This window comes from Hyla sarda, chromosome 1 (genome assembly GCF_029499605.1).
Source record: "Hyla sarda isolate aHylSar1 chromosome 1, aHylSar1.hap1, whole genome shotgun sequence".
Taxonomy (NCBI): Eukaryota; Metazoa; Chordata; class Amphibia; order Anura; family Hylidae; genus Hyla; species Hyla sarda.
Window position 1 is genome coordinate 268426681 of NC_079189.1, and position 12940 is coordinate 268439620.

General features: G+C 44.1%; 1 protein-coding gene across 2 annotated transcripts in view; it reads left to right on the forward strand.

Moving 5' to 3' along the window:
- The first annotated feature begins 1003 nt into the window (after window positions 1-1003).
- CHAF1A (chromatin assembly factor 1 subunit A) overlaps window positions 1004-12940 on the forward strand; it is a 413519-nt gene continuing 401582 nt past the window's right edge. The window contains exon 1 of one of the 2 annotated variants that reach the window (XM_056572104.1): window positions 1004-1182. In XM_056572104.1, coding sequence (XP_056428079.1) covers window positions 1122-1182 — 61 coding nt within the window. In that variant the 5' untranslated portion in view covers window positions 1004-1121. The remainder of the gene's footprint in view (window positions 1183-12940) is intronic. The other variant, XM_056572113.1, reaches the window with a different exon arrangement.

Sequence of the window (12940 nt, forward strand, 5' to 3'; positions counted from 1 at the left end):
AAGCCCTCTGGTGTCTTCCAAAAGTAAAAACTTATAAATTTTATGATGCAAACATAAAGTAGACATATTGTATATGTGAACCCCAAAAAAAAATATTTTGAATATCCATTTTCGTAAGAAGCAGAGAGCTTCAAAGTTAGAAAAATGCAAAATTTTCATTTTTTTCATCAAATTTGGGGATTTTTCACCAAGAAAGGATGCAAGTTACCATAAAATTTCACCACTAAGTTAAAGTAGAATATGTCACGAAAAAACAGTCTCGGAATCAGAATGATAACTAAAAGCATTCCAGAGTTATTAATGTTTAAAGTGACAGTGGTCAGATTTGCAAAAAACGCTCTGGTCCTTAAGGTGTAAAATGGCCTGGTCCTTATGGGGTTAAACATATAAACTTTTTGTGCATGTAGTTATTTTTTTCCAGAAGTATGACAAAATCAAACCTATATAAGTAGGGTATAATTTTAATCGTATGGATAAAGTCGTACGGAAAAAGGTAAAGTGTTATTTTTACCGAAAAATTTACTTTGTAAAAACAGAAGCCACCAAAAGTTACAAAATGGCTTTCTTTCTTCAATTTTGTCGCACATTGATTTTTTCTTACGTTTCACCATAGATTTTGGGGTAAAATGACTGATGTCACTGCAAAGTAGAATTGGTGGTGGAAAAAAAGCCATCATCTGGGTTTTTATGTGTAAAATTGAAAGGGTTATGATTTTTTTTTAAATGTAAGGAGGAAAAAACAAACGTGCAAAATTGAAAAACACTTGGTCCTTAAGGGATTAAACACATTAGTTAAACTGAAGTAAAAAAACGCAATGTGAACGGAGCCTCACTTGCAAGAGAACATTTGCATCACCATATCTCCTATGATGACTGGGGAGGATGCCGCGGCGAAAAGAGCCAATGAGCGCAGGACAAGCAGTCACCAATCATCCCGCAGCATTATGAGACTGCTTTGCTCATTGGTCGCATGGAGACGTCACTTACCACGTGACTCCTAGTCTGCTCGGCAGCTGAAAACTTCCCGCCAAGTGGAATCGCGCGGGTAGAAGCGACCGGAAGGGAAAACGCTGAGGGGACAGGGAGTCCGCACATTTGTGTCCCAACGGTTCGTTCTCAAAATGCCTGGCAGAGGAGCAGCGGGAGCAGCAGCAGAGGACAAGATGAAGCCACATATTATAGGTGATTAGCGAGTGTCCGGTTTGTACATTACCCTGTGGTATCCTGACAAAAAAAAAAATACTGCTTGGCCGCCACTTAGTTATTGGAACATGTTTTGCGCCAGGATATGGAAAGCTTTGAGGGGTTAAATCTAGTGCAGTGGTAAAATATGCAGTCAGCACTCCAACTAGTCCTCCGACAACTCTAGTTTACATACGCCTGAACTACTGCCCCAATGTCTTCCTTTGTCAGTCACCTGGGTTTGCATTGAAGGCTATACTGCATAACTTGAAAACATTGGTTTTCTGCTTTTGGTTTATTTTCAACAGTTGAAACAAGTATCACATTTAGGGGAAACTTCTCAATGCTTGTGGAGAGGAGCAGTCACCCATAGTAACCAGTTAGATTCTAGGTTTTGTTTTTTTAGTCTTTATTTTTTTTTTTTTTTTTTTGAATCAAAGCTTGTCTATCAAACAATACCTGCAAATCTAAATATATTTAACCCCTTAAGGACTTTCCATTTTTGCATTTTCATTTTTTTCCTCATCACCTTCTGAAAATCATCCTTTACAATTTTGCACCTAAAAGTCCATATGATGGCTTTTTTTTGCGCCACCAATTCTTCTTTGCAGTGACATTAGTCATTTTACAAAAAAATCGACGGCGAAACGGAAAAAAAATCATTGTGAGACAAAATTGAAGAAAATTTCATTTTGTAACTTTTGGGGGCTTCCGTTTCTACGCAGTAAATTTTTCGGTAATAATTACACCTTTTTATTCTGTAGGTCCATACGGTTAAAATGATACCCTACTTATATAGGTTTGATTTTGTCGCACTTCTGAAAAAAATCATAACTACATGCAGGAAAATTTATACATTTAAAATTGTCATCTTCTGACCCCTGTAACTTTTTTAAATTTTTCCGCGTACGGGCAGGCTCATTTTTTGCGCCGTGTTCTGAAGTTTTTATCGGTACCATTTTTGTGTTGATCAGACTTTATATTTTTTAATGATATAAAAAGTGACCAAAAATACGCTATTTTGGACTTTTGAATTTTTTTGCGCGTACGCCATTGACCGTGCGGTTTAATTAATTATATAATTTTATAGGTCGGACATTTACGCACGCGGCGATACCACATATGTAAATTTTTATTTACAGTTTTTTTTTATGGGAAAAGGGGGGTGATTCAAACTTTTATTAGGGAAGGGGTTAAATGACCTTAACTTTTTTTTCCACTTTTTGCAATGTTATAGCTCCCTTAGGGGGCTATAACACTGCACACACTGATCTCCTATGCTGATCCCTGCAAAGCCATAGCTTTGCACGGATCAATCAGATAGGGGCTTGATTGCTCAAGCCTGTAGCTCAGGCTTGGAGCAATCAATCGACGATCGGACGCCACAGGGTCAGGTAAGGAGACCTCCGCCTGCGTCCCAGCTGATCGGAACATCGCGATTTACTTGCGATGTCCCAATCAGCCAGACTGACCTGCTGGGAAGCGTTTTCTTTCGTTTTCAGACGCGGAGGTCAACTTTGCGTCTGAAGGGTTAACAGCGCGCGGCACAACGATCTGTTGGCTGTTGGCCCAGGGGTCCCGGCTATCATTAGCAGCCGGGACCGACCCGGTGTGATGCAGGGTCACGGCGTGAGCCCGTTTTTCACACCGGGATCGGGCTCAGGGCGTACAGGAACCTTACAGACCAGGCCAATTTTATTCTTGGCGTTTTTTTTCCTCCTCCGCCTTCTAAAATCCATAACTTTAAAAAAAAATGTTTTTCTATATTTCCATCTACAGACCTATATAAGGACTTGTTTTTTGCATGATCAATTGTACTTTCTAATGAAACCTCTCGTTTTACCATAAAATGTACGGCGAACCCAAAACACTTTTTTTTATTTAAGGAGAAAATGTAAATGAAAACCAAAATTTTTACATTTTGGAATGTTTTATTGTCACACTGTACACTACAGTAAAAATTACATGTGCTCTTTATTTTGTGGGTCAATATGATTAAAATGATACCCATGGCTAGATACTTCTATATTTTTGTACTGCTTAATAAAAATCAAACTTTTTGTACAAAATCAGTAATCTAAATTTGCACTGTTTTCACCACCTATAACTTATTCATTTTCTGTATCTAGGGTAGTCTGAGGGCTAAGTTTTTGCGCTGTCAACTGTACTTTTTATCGATACCACATTTGCATATATAAAACCTTTTAGATCATTTTTTTTATTTTTGGGGGGAAAATAAGACAAAAAAAAGCAGAATTTTTGACTTTTAAATGTATTTTTATTTATTTTTTTACATTTATGCCTTTCATCTTACAGGGTCATTAACATATTTTGATCGGACACTTATGCACTTATGGCGATACCAAATGCTTATAAAAAGTTTACGTTTCCCTTTTTTTCTTTACATTTTTCAACTTATTTTTTTTAATTTTTTTTTAACTAATGCCTCCATAGGGGACTATCTATAGCAATCCTTTGATTGCTAATACTGTTCAGTGCTATGCATAGGACATAGCACGGAGGCAGGTGAGGGGACCTCCGTCCGCCATTACAGATGATAGATACCCGTGGCAGCGCAGCTGGTGATCCGATAATCTATTTTAACATGCGCATTGCAGCAGATTCCGTGATCTGTACTGATCACGGCGTCTGAGGGGGTAAATGGTGGACATCTGCGCTATCGCGAATGTCAGCCATTACCGGCAGGGCCCCGGCTGCTAGCTGCCGTGTATGACGGAGCGATGATCGCGGTCATACACAGGATGTAAATGTACGTCCTGGTGCGCCTTACCAGGACGTACATTTACGTCCATGGTCGTTAAGGACCAGACCAATTTTATTTTTGCATTCAAATTTTTTACTCCTTTCCTAAATATAATCACTTAAACTTTCATGCACAGACCCACATGAGAGCTTGTTTTTTGTGACCACTTTTACTTTGTAATGACATCACTCGTTGTACCATAAAATGTATGGCCCAATGAGAAAAATATTAATGCGGGGAAATTGAAAAGAAAACCGAAATTTAGCAACTGTTGGAAGGTTTTACTTTCACACTTTACACTAAAAAAATGACATGTTCCGATCCCCTGCAATGTACAGTAAACTTTCATTTTTAAATTCCCCACCAGGAGCCCAGAATGTCCGGGACCGAGGAGCCAATCAGGACTCCTGGCAGGGTTTTAATATAGAAGCGCTGTGGTGGGCAAAGATGTATAGAATCGCTGGGGGGGGGGGTATATATCTGGCCCCTCCAGCATTTCTATATGTCTTTCCACCTGCTGCGCTGTATCAAACTTTGCCCGCTGTGCTTGAATAAATGTACTGCCCCCCAGCGCAATTATAGATCTATACTGACCCCCGCTGCACATATATATATTTATTGTGTGTGTATATATACTGACCCCCCCCCCCAGCTGCGCATATTAATATTTTCTCTCTCCCCTGGCTGCCAATGAATGAAAAAACTATTAGCGGCGGAGCGGAAGGCTGCTGCCCGCTCACGCTGCTAAGAGTTTGTCATTCATAGCGGGAAGCAGCTGCATATCATGCTATGGGGGTCAGACATATGGATATATGTCTGACCCTCACATCATACATATACAAATGCCGGCTCACCTCTATGAATGACAAGTAAAGCAGTGCAGGCAGGCTCGCGCTGCTGCTCCTAATTTTATTTTTTTTATAAACCTATTTTGTATCGCCATGTGCGTAAATGTCCGAACTATCAAAATATGTTAATGATCCCGAACGATGTAAACATAAAAAATAAGTCCAAAAATGATTTTGTCACATTTTATAAAATTATTTTTTTTTAATAAAAAGTGATCTAAAAGTTTTAAATATGCAAATGTGGTATCAATAAAAAGTACAGATGATGGCGCAAAAAATGAGCCCTCATACCGCCCCATATACGGAAAAGTTATAGGTGGTCAAAATTAGAGCTGGGCGGTATGACCAAATGTGTATCACAGTAGTTTTGTAACTTACGGTGGTTCCACGGCATATAACGGTATTTTTCACCCCCCCTCCCCCAAATCCTGTGACCCACGAGCGCTGTTCTGCTCCCCCCCCCAAATCATGTTACCTGTCAGCGCTGTTCTGCTCCCCCCAATTGATTATCAGCCCAGCGGGGTACTACTCACATGTCGCCCTGCAAACACTGCCCTCCTCCTCCTTGTTGGGGGACGCCGGCACTGGAACTCTATACTGTACGCCAGTGGTCTCCAACCTGCGGACCCCCAGATGTTGCAAAGCTACAACTCCCAGCATGCCTGGAAAGCCAACGGCTGTCCGGGCATGCTGGGAGTTGTAGTTTTGCAACATCTGGGGGTCTGCAGGTTGGAGACCACTGCTGTACGCTGTATCCCTATGCACGGGCTGCAAAAGATAAAGAAAATAAACTCTCCTACGTCGGGGGCCTTACGCTGGGGACTGGAACGTTGGACAGCCGTCAGCCTATCACCCGCCGTAGCGATGTCTTGCCCCGGCCAGTGATAGGCTGAGCCCACTGTCATGTAAGAAGCCGGCTTCTTACATGACAGTGGGCTCAGAGTCTTAGAAGCCAGCTTCTTACATGACAGTGGGCTCAGCCTATCACTGGCCGGGGCAAGACATCGCTCCGGCCGGTGATAGGCTGATGGCTGTCCGACGTTCCAGTCCCCAGCGTAAGGCCCCGACATGGGTAAGTTTATTTTATTTATATTTTGCAGCCCGTTGGCTGTCCGGGCATGCTGGGAGTGGTAGTTCTGCAACATCTGGAGGTCCGCAGGTTATAGACCACTGGCGTACAGTATAGAGTTCCAGCGCCGGCGTCCCTCAACAAAGAGGGCGGCAGTGCTTGCGGGGTGACACGTGAGTGCTGCGCTGATAATTCATTCAGAAGGGGGAGGGGCCAAACCAGTATTGCGGTATGGGAAAAAATTCATATCGTGCAGCCCAAAAATGTAGGTGTTCGGTATGAACCGGTATACCGCCCAGCCCTAGTCAAAATAAGGTGAATTTAGATTACTGATTTTGTACAAAAAGTTTGACTTTTTTTAAGCAGTACAAAAATATAAAAATATCTAGCCACGGGTATCATTTTAATCGTATTGACCCACAGAATAAAGAACACGTAATTTTTACCTTAAAGTGTAGTGTGTGAAAACGTAACCCTCCAAAATGTGCGAAATTGTGGTTTTCTTTTAAATTTCCTCCCTAAATATATTTTATTGGGTTCACCGTACATTTTATGGTAAAATGAGAGGTTTCATTACAAAGTACAATTCACGCAAAAAACAAGCCCTTATGTGGGTCCGTAGATGGAAATTTAATAGTTATGGATTTTAGAGGAAGGCGAGGAAGAAAAAAACGAAAATGCAAAAATAAAATTGGCCTCGTCTTTAGGGTGAAAATGGCCTTGGTCCTTAAGGGGTTAAAGGAGATTAAACTTTTGTCTCCCTGTGTCTGGGCTGCAATAACAAATAAAACAAACTTTAACTCGCCTTCCTACGTTCCCCTGTTGCTCTGGTATCTGCGTCCCGTTCCTCCGTTGCTGCTGGGCTCTGTGCTTCTTAGGCTCGAAACGTCACCCTGCGGTCAGCATATCGCTGGCTGCAGCGATGTCTTGCCTCGGCCGGTGATAGTTTGAGCACATTGTTATGTAAGGTCCATTTTTACTTTTACTTTGTAATTCATTGTGGACTTGGTACTAGGTATTGACCGATTATCGGTATGGCCGATATTATCGGCCGATAATCACGATTTTGGGAATTATTGGTATTGGCAATTACCTTGCCGATAATGCACCGCCTCCACCGCACCGCGACCGCCCCCCCCCGTAGTGCTGGGCGGTATACCGGTATGGATTTTTGCCCATACCGCTATACCGGTCAGGCCCCTCCCCCACCCTCCTAGTCAATAAAAAAAAAATTTAACTTACCCGTAATGGGGTGGTCTGGGCCATCCATCCATCCTGTAGTGTCCGGCGGCATTCCGGGTGGAGGGTGAACCGGTCCGGGCTGTCCTTCTCCGGCTGTATAGACTCCGCTACGCTGTGACGTCAGGTGCGTCACTGCGCACGGGCGTCACTGCGCAGCGGCGTCTATGCAGCGTACTAGGCCGGAGCCTGCCCGGAGTGGAGAAGAGGACCCCCGGAGAAGGACAGCCCGGACCGGTGCACCCTCCACCCGGAATGCCGCCGGACACTACAGGAAGGGAGGATGGATGGCCCGGACCACCCTGACAGGGGGAGAGAAGCAGGTGGTGGTGGTGGCGGCGGCCTATGGCACCGCAAAAGCCACCGCAGTGCATTGATTTAAAGTGCCCGCTTTAAATCAATGCTCTGCAGCCGTGTCGAGGGGGGATAAATAGCCAATAACTTATACCGGAATATCGGTATAAGTTATCGGCTATCGGCCCTAACCTCCACCGATTATCGGTATCGGTCCTAAAAAACAGATATCGATCGATCCCTACTTGGTACATTAGGGTAAAATTATGGAATATTTAAATAAATAGGGAAAATTTAGTACTCCATGGAAGTGTGATACTCCCTGAAGCGGTTTTTAATGCAGAGGCCCAGATGATCGGGGCAAGTGTCACATTGAGTGGCGGTGTCCTTCCGTATTCCCCTCTTGTAACATACTTTGCATTTTTTTTTTTCTGGGATCGTCCCTTCTTTCGAGTGTGGGGGGGCCTGGGACGTTCCTGGCACCTCAGGGGTGTGGAAATTTAAGGAAAGGGGCTTATTCACATATATACACACTTTTTAAAATATTTTAATCACTATTTCTCAGTCTTCATAGAGACTTGTATATGGAATCTTTTTTTAATTGGAAAACACTGAACAGCGCTTTATTACTGGGGGGGGGGGGGGGGGGGGTTCTGCTTCTCCAGTCTATGTGGTGCATTTTATTCTAATTTGTGTCAGAAAATGCTGGAAGTTGCATTTAGTTACTAGATAACTACAACACCCAGCATGCCCTGATACAGCCTATGGTTCTGTGGGTGTTGCAGTATATTGCACTGTATATTAGTACAGTTAAGGTTATTGTGTAACATGCTGGGAGTTATAGTTTTGGTTCATGTCAGCTACAGAGCCATAGGCTGTGTTAAGGAATACTGGGAATTGCAGTTAGTAACTACAACACCCAGCATGCCCTGATGCAGCCTATGGCTCTGCAGCTGACACGAAACAAAACTACAACTCCCAGCATGTTACACTTTATAGTTCTACAGTTTAGGTTATGGTGCAACATGCTGGAAGTTGTAGTTTTGGTTCGGGCATGTTTGCGTGCATCCGTGGGGCTTTTGGTCGGCGGGCGAGTATGAAGGGGGCAAGATCCTGGTGGTGAAATGTAGTGCGAGTGGCCAGAAGCCACTAAAAATAAATACAATTAGATGGCACAACTGGCAGCAGCACCCCCTCCCCCCCCCCCCCCCCCCCCCCCACGAGACACGGGCCCTTGGGCACTGCCCTAATGCCAGACGTGTCAGTCCGCCCCTGTACAAAACATTCAGGCATACATGCACCGGCCACTGCCTCATACCCCCCGCCACTGCCCCACCACATCATACATTACATACGCACATCACAGATACATCATACACACATACATACACCCATCGCTGCCCCCCCACATCATACACACATCACACCATACATATACACACATCGTGCATACACCGGCCGCTGCCCCGCCCCCCCCCCCCCCATCATACATTATATACACATCACACATACTCACACCATACATATACAACCACCCTTCCTGCTGCCGCCGCCTGCATTCTCGGCCTCCTCACCTGAGCTGGCCATGAGTGGACATCAGAGCTGTAGTCCCAGCGCAATAGCAGCTAGGCCGCATGAACTCTTTTCACCCACAATAAAGACCGCTGGCTGGTGTGAGGTTGCATTGGTTTGAAAATCTCACCTCACACTGGACGTCCTCTCTTCCCTCCCCCCGCTCTGTTTTCCCCGTGCAAACTTGCAACCTCCCCATGGTAGATTAGGTCATGTGGAGACAGAGCAGGGGGAGGAGCTGTGTGCGGGGGAGGGGAGGAGCTGTGTACATCCTTTCTCTCCCCCTGCTGTGTCTTCTTGTTTAATGCAGAGCTGCGTCCTCCATCCTCCGGGAGGGGGGGAGATAAGGGGTGTGGCTTGTCATGCAAACGTGCGACCTCAGGCTCTGCGGTCAGCTGGGGGCCGCCGCCCCCTACATAGACCCTGAGCGCCGGTGTGAGGTGCAGACTTGCATCCCATGCAAGTCTGCATCGGCTTCTGCGCCTCACACCAGCATTAGAGAAAAATAAGGGGGAAGTCGGTCTGTCCTTGCTTGCCCGATACAGGGCTAAATATAAGAAAAATTCACCTGCCCGACGCCCGGAACTACATGTCCTGGGCGTCGGGCGATAGGATTTCCACATCCCTGCACCTATAACTTCAGTTCCTTGGGAACTCCACCCTGCTCTTTCCCTGTCGCTAAACATCAGGACTTATTCTTGGGACTGGAGGTATGTTCCTGTGTTGCCAGTGTACTGGGACAGTACAAAAGAGTTGTACATGGCAACCTGTACAAAGTAGACCGCAACTTTTTTTTGTACCATACCCGTGTTTTCTGCATGGCCATGTATGGCTTGAGGACTTGATCAGAGAGAGAAACTCCCCCAATATGCCGAATGCAGTCTGGCTTGAGGACTGTTGTTGTGGTACCTCGCACAGGGACAGGTGAACTGCCGTTACCATGAATTGTGGTCAGCATAAGGACATCCCTCAAATCCTTATACATGAAAACCTGTTGCTGGTCAGGTATAAGGGCATGTCACTCACCCTTGGTCATAGGTGTCTGGATCATATTTAGAGGGAGGCCTCTCTGGTTCTTCCACACAGTCCCATAAGTGGACTTCGATCTGGTGGCAAGGGATGTGAACAGAGGGATGCTGGTATAAAAGTTGTCAAAGTAAAGGTGGTAACCCTTATCCAGCAATGGGTGCACATGGTCCCAAATTATTTTCCCGCTAACGCCCAAAGTGGGGGGGACATTCTGGGGATTCAATACGGGAATCTCGTCCATCATATACTCTAAACTTGTAAGTGTACCCGGAGGTACTCTCACAAAGTTTGTAAAGTTTCATGCCATACCTCTCCCCCTTCGAGGGAATATACTGGCGGAAGATGAGTCTCATCTACAGAGAGCTCCCTAAGGGGTAAGTAGGCCTCCAAAAACTTGGCACCACTTTGTAAAGCCTGTCATAGGCGAGATCACTTCGGGGGTGGGGTGTGTGAGTGAGACATGCCGCATTTTCAGTGTAATGTAGGCATTTCCGAATGGTCTGAAACTGCCTCTGTTCGGTGTGTGTGTGCAGGGGGGTGGGAGTGTGTATGAGTGTTTGCTTGGGTGTAAACTTTAACTGTGTGTGATAAGTCACACCGTTATATTATAACATAGGAAAAAAAAAACGCTGCGGCCCCCCCAAAAAAAAGAATTCCCACGGGAGTACAGTTGCGCCCTGGGTCCTTAAGTACCAGGATGTCAGGACGCCCTTAGTCCTTAAGTAGTTAAATGTACAAAATGTATTTATTTATTTTTTATTTTTTTAAATGCTACAATAAAGTACCGTATATACTCGAGTATAAGCCGAGTTTTATACTCGAGTGAACTCTCCGCCCTCAGTGGTCTTCAACCTGCGGACCTCCAGATGTTTCAAAACTACAACTCCCAGCAAGCCGGGCAGCCATTGGCTGTCCGGGCTTGCTGGGAGTTGTAGTTTTGAAACCTCTGGAGGTCCGCAGGTTGAAGACCACTGCGGCCTTCGACATCATCCAAGGCAAGGGGATGATGAAGGGGTGTGGGATGATGACAAGGGGATGACAGGCGGTGATGATAATCAGGGTGTTAATGAAGGGGGTCTGGATGATGATAGGGGGGGGGGGGATGATGTATTTCCCACCCTAGGCTTATACTTAGTCAATAACTTTTCCTGGGATTTTGGGGTAAAATTAGGGGCCTCGGCTTATATTCGGGTTGGCTTATACTCTAGTATATACGGTATGTTATCATGGGTATCATTTGTTAGGGTGGGTTAACACCACGTTTTTGCAATACAGTTCGGTATCAGGTTTTTGATAAAAAAAAAGATTCCTGAAAAACTGTATGAAAACGTGTGTATAAATTATCTGTATACGGTATATGGTTTGAAAAATGTCCGGTTGCATCTGTTAAGGAAAAAACTTATGTCTTTAACTTTTCACTCATTATGAATGAAGTTTTACTTCTTTGATTGAAATTCCAAGAAAAAAAAACTGAGCAAAGCTGAAAACCGGATGGAACCGTACGCACATACGGTTCTCTATGGTTCCCATTGATTCCCATGTTAAAAAAAAAAAAAAAAAAAAAAAAAAAAACCTATACAGTATTTCACCCGGACTGAAAACAGTGGTAGGCCATGGTTTTCTGTCTGGGGGGAAAAAAGTTAAAAACCATATGGTTTGAAAAACGGAGACAACCGTATACATTATGGTGCATACGGTTTTGAATGGGAAGTCTATGGGCATGGTTTTCTGTACGGTTGCATACTTTTTTTATGAAACCGTATGCCGAAACCGTATAGTTAAATCGTGGTGTGAACCCACCCTTAGCTAGGGGACCTTGGACCATCCTGCTATGATGGGTGCTCAGCACGTGTCATAAAAGGGAGAGAGCACAGGGCATACATATACGCCCTGCGTTCTTAAGTAGTTGAACATCTAATCCTGTCAAAAGCATTACTGTTCTCCCCTTCAGTTAACATCAGTATTTTCCATCCTCTGTAGAAAAATACAACTTCTAGCATGCATGGACTGCCTTTGGCTCTCTATATATGGTAAGTTGTGGTTTAGCAACAGCTGGAAGTACACTGGCTAGGGTACACTTGTCCACAGTATAACAATCATGAACGGTAAGCCAGTATTCACGATATTTAACAGTGTATTGGTTCATAAAGTCACAATATTAACCCCTTAAATGGGCACTGTGCAAAAACTTGTTACTTTTGGCAAACGTTTAAAAAAACTTTGAATGATAAAAGCGTACTTGTTGGATTCCATAAAAATTCATTTTACATAGTACCTAAACCTGACACTGTACATCTAATTTCTATGCATATATTGCCTAAATTTTTATATAAAAATGCCTTCATTACCTCAGTGTTTTGAAATCCTCTCGAAGGTGTTTTGCTCCTTTTGGGGGGGGGGGGTTGTGTGTGTGTGTGTGTGTGTGGGGTGATTGGTGTGTGTGTGGTGATTGGTGTGTCTGCTCATGCAGCTTGCAGCCTTGTCCATGACTTATTTCTCGCTCATGACTCATGGACAAGGCTGATGCAGGACTGGTTAGTTTCCCGGTAAGTATGGGGACCCCTAGTTTTCTTTATTAATTTAAAATTTTTAAACAACCATATTAGGCTCCTTTTACACTATAAGTATTCATCAGTTTAACATATATATGATGCCTATGACTACATTTTTGCATATAAACATAGTACCGAAGCAAATGGCAATGTAAGGCAGTATGACAAGCGCATATGTGCCAATGTCATAGAAGGAAGGAGAAAATATCAATCACGTGATCCTGATAAGTAAAATGGAGCAGAGCACATATGCAGTAATACTATGTAACCTTATCAACTTGGCTATGAAGGCTCCGTTAAATCCAGAGGGGAGAGGAAAAGAGCCCATTAAAGAGAGAGGAGGACAAAATGCAAGGAAGAACAGAAAGGTATAGGGTAAGGAACAGGGACA